This window comes from Miscanthus floridulus, chromosome 17 (assembly GCF_019320115.1).
Source record: "Miscanthus floridulus cultivar M001 chromosome 17, ASM1932011v1, whole genome shotgun sequence".
NCBI classification, from domain to species: Eukaryota; Viridiplantae; Streptophyta; class Magnoliopsida; order Poales; family Poaceae; genus Miscanthus; species Miscanthus floridulus.
Window position 1 is genome coordinate 24036278 of NC_089596.1, and position 11030 is coordinate 24047307.

The following is an 11030-nucleotide window of genomic DNA, read 5'->3' on the forward strand; positions in this document are numbered from 1 at the left end:
AAGCGATTGCTCTTGCTTCTCTATCTCTTCTTCAAGCTCATCATTCTTTTCAACTATCTTCATGATAATGAACTTGTCTTTATGGTTAAGATGATCAAGGTTGTAGTTGTCTTCAACTTCAACATCACTCTTATCTTGATCATCTACTTGTGCTTTCTCCTTTTCTTGATCTTTCTTGTTAACCTTCTTCTTGCTTTTCTTGGCCATGAGACACAAGTGATGAGAATCATGAGATACTGAGGTTGACTCTTCACTTGGTTGCCACCAGGCTTGAGCATCATTGCAAACAGCTGCTTGCTGGTCTGCTGCCTCGGCCATACTGGACACGTCCGGTAGGCATACCAGACACGTCCGGTACATGCAGGCAGACAACAAGTCATGCGCTGCTTGCACTTCTTGCTCCGGCTCGGCACTCTTGAGGTCTTGTGAGGCTTCTTCGCTGCATGAAGACACAATGGACATACTTTCCATTGACTCGATCTCAAATGCATCATCACATTTGGATTTTCCATATAAATCAAAAAGTCTAGTCCAAATGAGATGAGCACTCTCCGGAGGTGGTTGTCCATTGAAGATTGCCTCATCTTGAACCTCTACACTCAATGTACTCAAAATAATATTAATAGCTTGAGCATTGAGTTGCACGCATATCTCTTCCTCTTTTGACAAATTTTTGTAGTTGCTCCAATCAACTATAGAAAGAGGTATGCTTGCATCCACAATATGCTCAACAAGAGGACTAATATCTCTAAAAGCATTGAGCACATGTATTGACCAAGTTAGAAAGTTTGAACCATCATTTTGGAGAAGCGCCGGCTCCAACTCGATAGGCGTCGACATCCTTTTCTCACGGCGGTGAAGCTTTAGGTGAGAACCTCTCTCTGATACCAATTGAAAGGACCTAGGATGCCGCCTAGAGGGGGGGGAGGGTGAATAGGCGTTTCTGAAAATTAACACCTTTAAAAGTGAAAACGATTAGTAAAGTGAGTTTCCAAAAATGGAAACTCCAAATAAAGAGTACCACCCCTCACAAGTTAGCCACAGAGTATATAAAAGATACTAAATGAATCTAGGAGCCAAACGCCTGCAACCAAAGAGTTAGAACACAATTCAATTCAGTTTGGCGCAGGGGTTAATACCGGACGTGTCCGGTAGGTATACCGGACGTGTCCGGTATTCACGACTTCAGTGGAACAGCCCCTAACTTGCTCCTTTTGATTTCTATCTTCAATCCAAACTGCAGGAAACTATTAGAGATAGTAAAATACACAGAGAACCTGCAGAATAACTAAAGCAACACAAATATCAAATGAAATACGAATTAAGACACGATATTTGTTTTACCGAAGTTTGGACTCGTTCAAGTCCTACTCTCCGTTGAGGGGGCTGCGGGCGACCCAGCAAAGGTCAGCCCTAGAGGGTACCATGAAGGTCACTCTAGCCGGAGTCTTTTCCAACTCCTTTTCCTCCTTCCACTAGATGATTCCGAGGCGGCGGAATCGACCGTTACAAACTTTCCAAAGCAACCACAATCTCTCGGTTGCTCTCCGGCGACGCCTAGCCGTCTAGGACCGAAGAGTCCAAGAGTAACAAATGCGAATCACGAGATTGACAATATGCACAAGTGCTCAAGTGGTGGCTTGCTCTCTTTTTCAAATTCTCTCTTAACCCACAAATTGATTTTGCAATTTGGATCACACACTCACTAAGAGAGGGTTTAGGAGAGTAGGCAAGGCTCAAAAACGTGTGTCTATCTCAGCAGAATCAGCAGCCTCCAAAGGTGGAGGCTTGGGGGTATTTATAGCCCCCTTGGAAAACTAGCCGTTTTATAGCCATTGCAATACCGGACATGTCGACTCACACTGCGCCAACGGTAACTAAGTTACGGTGATGTTGTGAGGCGTCGGAACTCCCGAAGAATGCCGGGACTTCCGACCGTCGGAACTCCCGACTCAAGTCAGAACCCCCGACCCTCAGCAATTATGAAAAACATGTAACTGAGTTAAAGTTAGTGAGGTGTTGGAACTCCCGACGCATGTCGGAACTCCCGACCGTCGGAACTCCCAACTCACGTCGGAACTCCCGACCCTCAAGGCTTTTGAAAACTAGCCGTTGGCTTCTTGGTCATCCATACCAGATACGTCTAGTATGAATACCGGACACGTCCGGTATGACCAGGACAGTGAACCCTACGTCGGAACTCCCGACCCATGCCGGGGCTCCCGACCGTCGGAACTCCCGACCTATGTCGGAACTTTCGACGAGCCAACCCGAGAACAATAATTTTACAGCTGCTGGACAAATACCGGACACGTCCGGTGTGAATACCGGACACGTCCGGTATTGCCAGACCAGCAACAAATCAGTTAGCTCTTTTGTCGCTCAAATACTCAAAACTCACATGGGTTGGCTTGAGCACTTATGAAACATTGTCTATCAATATGATGCATCCCTCTTAATAGTACGGCATACCTATTAAACTCAAGATCAAAGGAAAAATGAATTTATACCACTTGAGTTGATTTCTTTTGAATTGATGCCGTCCCTTCCAATCTTCATCAAGTAAGGGTGCTAACAAGTTGATGTTGATCTTTTCACTTAAGCATAGCCATCTTGAGCATGTGACTTGATTCCATTCATCAAATTTGAATAATCCCAAATGTATCAAGTCACTTCCATCAAATACTTTATTATAGATTTGATTCTTCACATCAATATGACCATCTTTAGCTTGATTAGTACCTCAACTAAATGCAAGTACTTTCTTCTTCACCCTAGCTAGGTTCTTCAGCCGCCAAGCCGTCGCTTGCCCTTCACCCTTGCTTAGTACCTCGAAGCCTTTCCTTGCTATCTTCACCATCTCAAGCCATCAAGTCACATCTTGTTGTTGAATCATCCATTCATATGTATTGTTATCTTTTTCATTTTAATTTAGCAAGCTTCAAATATGAGACCATTCCATATGCAATCCCTCATGTCTCATTAACTAATAATCACGAGCTTGCTTTCACATAGTACATGAAAATCCCACAATAAATAAGCCTTCACATGAATTCCATTTGCATTGTTGTCTTGTGCTTGAACTAGATTGTTTATACAACAACACATCATTTTGGCTTTCACTAAGTACCTGTGAGATAACCTATTACCTGTCCACACTTAGCAAACGGGTTAGTCCTTTAATCACGTTGTCATTCAATCATCCAAAACCCACTAAAGGGCTAGATGCACTTTCAGAGATCCAGGGGCCAACAAGTGGTATCAGAGCATCGTCAGTTGACGAAGGCCAGTACCGCGGCAAAGTTAGATGCACACTCTACCGGAGCATCGTCGACAGTCCGCGCTACCTAGTCCACACGAGGCCGGACATTGTGTTCGTTGTGGGCTACGTCAGCCGCTTCATGAAGGATCCCCGAGAGGATTACTGGGCTGCGGTGAAGCGGCTGCTGCCACTACAGGAAATCTAAGGATCTATGACAATTTTTTTGTGACGATGAGTCAATTCGTCAATAAGTCATTCTGTTTTATGATGACTTTCAGGAGGAGAATAACTTACTGACGAAAATTTTGTGTTCGTCATTAAGACGCAATAAAAATCGTCATAACCAAGAGAAGTTATTTGTTTATGATGATCTATGTTCCGTCATAACATGCTACCTTGCAGTTGTCATAAATTATTGACAATATTAGTTTGTAATTTTATTTACCTATAAATTAGATATTTGGTCCCATTTTCATTTGTATTTTAATGGGCTCTAGCTATTTTCGAAATAAACAAAAAAATCATCTTCATCTCACGTCATATGAAAAAGCTCTATATGTAAAGTTATTTTCGGAAAATAGAACAAAAAAATCATCTTCCTCTTAGGTCATATAAAAAAGATATAATTTTCATAAGGTAGAGCTAAAAGCTCTAGAAAATAAAATAAAAACAAGACAGTGACAAGATTTGAATCAGGATATCAGCATGTAATTATTTTCTATGCAAGTTATTGTATATATCCTATTTTCTACCAGGTGAAGATAAGCCCAAACCAACAGGTAGGCTCGTGCCCACGTGGGGGCAGCAGAATAGGCCTGCGCACACAAATTGACCTCAGTAGGCCTGCGCACACAAATTCAAAAAAAAATCCAAAACAAACCGCACCACTCAAGAATCGAACCTTGAACATCACACCTAACCACCAACAACTTTGACCACCAGACTGAACATGTGTTTTATGTCTATGCTTCTGTTTTATTTTATTTATTCCGGCACCTAAATTAGATGAACAATAAAATATCCCGCACCCAAAGCCCAAGAGGAGATGGGCCTCTTAAACAGCTGGGCCGCGCCGTATTTTTTTTTTAAAAAACACACGCTGTGTGCTCATGAGCGATCGAACCTTGGCTAAAGCCATCAACAAAGCCACGCATTACTACTGACCTACAAAAGGAATTCGATAATTTATTGTATAATAATACTATATTTATAGGATTCTCTCTCGGCAACCAAAACCTGGATACAAAAGTGACCTTTTTGTTTGAATTTTATAACTTCGTTGTTGGTGACCTTTTGGTTTGAAATCATTTGCTATCCCTAGATATTCTTAATTCTGTAAAAAACGAAAATAAAATAACTTCGTTGCGGCCCATATCAGCCCAGTCACCCACAGCCACTCGATTCATGATCTGATGGCTAAAAATGACCCCGATCAGAAAACCCTAGCATATAATAGTCTCCAGGGAATCCCCTTCGTTCCTCTCAAGGCTGTGCTCGAGCCTCACCGCGCCACCCTCCCTCCCTGGTCTCTCTCGCGATGCCTCTCCCTCTTCAGCCGCAGCCACGCCAAATCGGGCGCTGGCGCACGTCTCCGACCAGGGGCGCGCCAGATCGGGTGTTGGCCCGCGTCACCGGCCGGGGGCACACCAGATCGGGCGGGCGACAGCGGCGGGTTGCTGGCGCCGCCGTGGGGCGCTGTAGTCTCCGCGCGCCCGCGGTGGCGAGCCGAGCCAAGGAGGCGAGTCCGTAGCGCCCCGGTGCATGCGTCGCTGGACCACGCCGCGGTCCTGCTCGATGCGGCGGGACAGGGTACTCGCAGGCGAGCTACTACACGTCGTTGGGGCTCTTCGTTCTTCCCGTGCCTGGGCTGTGGTTCCTCATCAAGCGCTCCGTCAAGTCCAAGGTCCCGGATCCATCCCTGCGCTGCGCCCCTCTCCCCTCTTCCGTTGCTTGCCTCGATCTTGTTTGTCATGTATGCCAAATTGGTGGATGCAGATTGTGCAAAAGACATTTGTCAAAGAGGCCGACCTGGTCCTCCATGGAGCGACCTTCGACCTTCGACCTACGCCGGCGCCGTCTGCCGCTGCCGCTGCCGCTCTCCCTCGGCGGAATGACCTTCGATCTACGTCGACGCCGCTTGCTGCTACCGCTCTCCGGTGATGGAGCGAGGCCGTCGCTCTCTTCCTCGGCTGCTAGCTACCCGACGCGAAGGAGTCCATAGGCCGGATCTGGGTGCTTCCTCCTCAAGCTGTGGTTTGAGTGCCTCTTTGATCCTCAAATCTGTGCTACTAGGTACAAATTTCACGTTTTCTGCTCCCCCCTCTGCTGCTATAGTATAGGTTCATCTCTAGAAAGTGGAAACCAATCTACGTTTCAGTGTTTTTTTTTCTTCTGCTTCATCGTGTCCTTACCATGGTTACATTAGCTCAGTCTGAACGGACCCTGCATGTACAAATTGATTGCTTGGCTTAGATTGCGTCAGTCTCAGTAGTCCCTGCGTCTATTGATTCATTTTGCCTGGCCGCCTGCCTACATGAGATTTCTGTTGCTTCTCAGGTCTACAGTTCCACATGAATTAGCGATTCAAGCATTATGACTATTGTTCTATGTTTGCCACGTAAACTCATTTACTGATTCCAATGTGCTGTCAGATAGATTTCCTCCATGTCTAACTGATTTTGTATCAGCATGTTGCTCAGGCAACGAGGTTTAGAGAATTGAAGCCTGCCTTCTTGATGGGCCATTCCCTTTCGTTGTTTACCTTCAAATTTTGTCTATGCACTGCCACAATTTTACTTTGTCGTTGTTAGCCTGGTACTGGATTTAAAGATTACATTGCCTTTTCCCTTACAAACTTTACACCGTTTTTGCCTTGCAGGTTCCTGTCCATTTCATATAATGCAGGTTCATGCATTTTTATGCTACAGATGTTGCCTTAGAATCTCTTATCCTGCTGCTCCTACCTGCCCTTGCTATAGTTCTAGCTGCATCGGTATAGTTGTTGGCCTCCCGTGTAGTTCTAGCTGCATTGATATATAGTTGTTGGCGTACAGTTCCTGCCATGTGAAAATAAAAGGGCATTATATAGTAAATAGTATATACTACTTTTGGTGAGTTTATGGAAAAAAAAATCGTTGATTAACTTGCAATTTTTTAGTACTGTTTGTATAACTTGTAATGAGATTCACATCTCAAGATAGGTGTTCAGTTATCATTCGATTTTTTATGTAGCTTTGTATACTACAGATCTTATGTTGATAGCATGTTTGCATTTGGATAATTTCTGAAATGGTGGATTAGATAATCTTTTACATACATGTCTATCAATTTTAGCAAGCAGTCAGTACCTCGATCATATTTACATCTTAATAAGTGCTTTTATTTCATGATGACAGGACTGCTGGATTTGTCCATGATGCTGCAGTATAGACCTTGCATAAACGGGGAAGATGGATAACCAAAGATTGTATTTTCTATTAAAACATTCTTTTATTGCGATCTTTTTTTAATGTAATGCTTGCTGATGGCAAAAGTACAGTTGTTGGTGCTTCTTAATTTAGAAGAGCCAGTAACATATGCATATGTATTATTATTATAAATGATTTATTTCAGGTGTATTGTAACTATATTATTATAAGTGTGTATGGATTGAAATATGTGGGTTGAAAATATATGGGCTCAATTGTGTGGGCTGAAAAAATTGTATGGGTGGCATTGTAACTAAATATATAACCTTTTTGATGTTTGGGCTCGATGGTTGTTGGCCCACTAAATATACAGGTTGCAAAATAGATTTTGTCCTAGAAATTAGTATCAATTTTATTTCTGTAAATGGGCTTGGCATATAATAAATTAGGCCCATAATTATATTTGGCCCAGTAATAGCCTTTTTAGTACATGGGCCTAGCCAGGCCATAGGACATTTAGTGACGACTCTTTAATTAGATCGTCATTAAAAATTATGATGAAAAAACATGCAGTCGTCATTAAACATGATTTACCACGCATGATCTTTGACGAATGGTTTTTCGTCATGCAGTCGTCATAAATATAACTGCTATGACAAATATATCAGAATTTATGATGATAACAGGTCGTCATAGATCCTAAGATGCGCTACATAAAGGGGACGGTGGATCAGGGACCGTCTTCCCCAAGACCGGTGGAAGTGGCATGTAGCTCACTGTGTTCAGCGATGCAAACATGGTAGACGACATCGATGGACGGCGGAGCACCTCTGGCGTGCTCGTTTTCCTCGGGTCGGCTCCAATCTCATGGCTGTAGCTGAAACAGAAGGTGGTGGCGCTGTCCACGTGTGAGGCAGAGTACGTGGCGGCGGCCACAACGGCGTGCCAAGCTGTGTGGCTACGCCGGCTGCTGGGCGAGCTGATCGGTGTGGAAGCTCATCCACCAGCACTGATGGTGGACAACCAGCCCGTCATCGCCCTCGCGAAGAATCCGGTTCTCCACGACCGGAGCAAGCACATCGACGTCAAGTTCCACTTCCTCAGGGACCGTGTCGATGAAGGGCAGATCGTCATCGAGTTCGTCGAAACTGGTCGGCAACTCGCGGACGTCCTCACCAAGCCGCTCGGACGTCTTCGGTTCACGGAGGTGAACAAGATAATCGGCATGGAGGGGATTCTAGGGTTAGCAGCAGGATTAGGAAAAGAATTGTTAAGTAATATGCTGCTCCCCTGTACGAACGCGCGGTAGGGACAGGCGCCGAAAGGTTCCCTGTTGCTGCACTGTAGCCGCTGCAGGGGCAGGTACCGAAAGGCTCCCCTGCCGCACTGTAGCCACAGCAGGGGCAGACGCCAAAGTCAGCCATGCTGTCATATCTAGTCATTGTAGCAGCATGACAACCTGACATGTCTGGGTACTAGGATTAGATGGGTAGAGTTGTATATATATCTTCCCACTGCAACTTACTAAAGAGAGCGAGTTCAGTTTTGTCATCTCCTCTGCACAGCTCTGGCCAACGCTGGTGCTTGTGCTGTGTGTGCGCGCGTTCTGTTCTCCCTTCCTTCTTCTACCTCTAGCCATAGTGTGTGGTCGGAAACACTGGTGAGCGGTCGGCTCACCCTTGCCGGAGATCGGGGGCCAACAATATCACCCATTGATTGGGCAACCATCCAGCATGTTGTAAATGCATGATAACCATGTTTGTGGCCTCTTTTTTTTTCGCGTATACTTTTAGGATAAGGATGGTATATGGTGTGCAGATTTTTCTTGGTCTTAGGTTGGACTGGTAACTGATGAAGGTCCCATGAATTGACTATGAGGGCGCTGGTCCCTGGCTTGCTACCGACAGTTTGCAAGGACTTTGTGTAGAACAATTTGCCGACAATTATTTTGGTCAAAACACATGTTTAATCATTTTTTTGTATCACTAATAATCAGATGGTCATACATGTTTGACACGAAAAAAAGTATTTGGCACAGTTTTATTTCATCCGCATAATCAAACGACAAACGCCACACTTAAATGAACACCGCGTGATGTACAACAGAATGTGATCACTTCCTTTTTCTTCAGTTTTCTAGGTTATTGTGCTGTCTCCGTGTTCATGTAGCAAGCTGGTTATACAGCTAATTCGCTCATTACTTATTGCAATATCACATCCCACACCAAACACACACTGCGCGCACATGTACTGACAAACCGTATGGTTAGCTTGCAGCCACTCCAGTGAATCCTGAAGAACCTGATCGACGGCCAAGAACATCGGCAGCGGCATTAGCAGGGTTGATGACCCTGCAGTTTTGCCTGATCTCGCCCTGCGTCCCGGTGAGCACCTCGATCTCCCCCATCTTGACCATGGACTCGGCGAACTTGCTCATCCATGTCGCCTCGCTGCTCACGAAGGAGTCGACCAGCGCCTTCATGGTTGCATTGGTCAGCAGTGCAGCGTCTGACGTGAAGAGGCCGAGGTTGTTGGTCAGGCCGACGTAGTACTTGTTGTCGAACTTTTCCGGCGTGATGAGGTCCATGAACGTCGTCGTGTTCGGGAAGAACTGGCTGCTGTTGGACGGGCAGATGCTCTTGAGGAGAAACGCGTAGGCTTTGCTCAGCGCCGGATCAATCTGTAGTAGTCCATATCAGTGGATAACCAGGTGAGAAGTAACTATTCCGCAAGCTTGAGGAGCAGCCTAGTTTTTAGTTTTTAGAGAGGGAAGTGTTACTCTTATTACCCCGTCAGCTGAGCCACTGAAGTTGTAGAGCCGGTCGCCCCGGTTGATAAGTCCGGCGAAGCTGCTGCAGTGGGAGACGCCGAGGGTGTGTGCGCCGGAGAGGACGACCATGTCCTCAAGGGTGAGGTTCTTCTTGGCGAAGTTATCTACCAGTTGTGTGGCGTTGAAGAAGGGCGGGGGCAGGTCGCTTGTGTCGTTGGCAAGGGAGATCCTGCCATCGCGGCGTCCAGCTGGGACCTGGTAGGCGAGGCCACCAGTGAGCACGACGCTGTCCCTCGCCGCGAAGGCGAGGACGTCGGCGCAGGAGACTACCCCGGGGCACTGAGCCTCCAGAGACGCCTTGGCGCTGTCGACCACGTTGAAGAACCTGAGGCTCGGGTTGTTGGCGATCGCGTCCTTCTCTGCCGTCAGGTTCCCCACCGTGTCGATCAGCACCGAGCCGTCGCAGCCCTACAAGGGTCACTCAGGTCAGATATATATAGATGTCGTGTTTTAGAATGAGTAGATTTGAACAACCTCCAAAACTTGCATTCCTTGTATATGACTTGAGAAAAGTTATGGCATGCAAATCATATATATCTACATACCTATAAGTCGTGGAAAAGGATCCTATACTGTCATCTTTTCAAGAAATTCTTTAGAGGATTTTTATAAATAAAAACTTACTAAAGTTTATGTAGAAAGAGAAATATGCAAAACAAGATGGACCGGGCATTATTATACAACATGCTGAACAATATCTTATATGATTTTTTTTTGTATTAATGTATTATACACATGTGCTTACTCTGACGAAGCAGTCATGGAAGTGCATGCGGATGAGCGCCGGAGCGACGCCGGAGTTGTTGCCGAACGCGGCGGCCACGGTCTGCTGCACGATGGTCTCGGCGGAGGGGCACGTCTGGTTGTAGAAGCCGACGTCGAGGCCGGCTCTGACCGAGAGCAGCGCCGCGAGGAGCGTGGCAAACAACAGGCAGCAGCGCTTAGTCGTCATGGCTACTGCAAGGGGCTCGTGCTGCTGCTGTTGCCGTTTAGTCTGGATGCATGAGCATGACTGGGTGTCGCACAAGGGGTTTTATAGCGCGCTGGGACACATTTTTGCCGACCTCCACAAAATGGAAGGGCAGTTTTGTCACAGCGGAAGGCACTATGAATCTTCTCCGACGAAAATAGGTGAGTTCTTTTCTATTACATACACTGTATTGGCTCTCATTATCTCTCTCTTTTTTGTTTTGGCAAGGAATGAACTTCATTGGTATTAAGTGCAGTGTACACGAATCAGATCGATCAGATCCCAGTTTACACTCCTAACACGGCACTGATTGTGATGTTTGTGAGTGAGCACAAGAAAAAGGCAGGAGAAGCTAGCTCTACGGACAGCAGAATTTACCTGTGAAGCTAGTGCATGTGGTGTCAGATTCGAGCTACTTTCTCTAGCAATAAAACAACATTAGCTGGCTTATTAGCAGTAAAAACCATCAGCCGAACAGACCTGTCTTTCTTTAGGGAAACAGGCTCTTATATATAAACAGAAACAGAAAATCGTCTAGTACGTCAGTGTGTTAATCCCGTG

General features: G+C 45.7%; 1 protein-coding gene across 1 annotated transcript; it reads right to left on the minus strand.

Moving 5' to 3' along the window:
- Positions 1–8678: 8678 nt before the first annotated feature.
- Positions 8679–10509, minus strand: LOC136517110 (peroxidase 5-like). Its single transcript, XM_066510629.1, has 3 exons — positions 10245–10509; positions 9458–9907; positions 8679–9349 (listed from the first exon to the last, which is right to left on the minus strand). The coding sequence occupies exons 1-3, from the start codon at positions 10449–10451 to the stop codon at positions 8936–8938; spliced, it is 1071 nt and encodes a 356-aa protein (XP_066366726.1). The 5' UTR covers positions 10452–10509; the 3' UTR covers positions 8679–8935.
- Positions 10510–11030: the final 521 nt, after the last annotated feature.

Coding starts and splice junctions, on each gene's coding strand:
- LOC136517110 (XM_066510629.1), bottom strand. CDS start 10,451: ATGACGACTAAGCGCTGCTGCCTGTTGTTTGCCACGCTCCTCGCGGCG. Junction 9,908..10,244: donor TCCATGACTGCTTCGTCAGA/GTAAGCACATGT, acceptor TGACCCTTGTAG/GGCTGCGACGGCTCGGTGCT. Junction 9,350..9,457: donor TCAGTGGCTCAGCTGACGGG/GTAATAAGAGTA, acceptor GGACTACTACAG/ATTGATCCGGCGCTGAGCAA.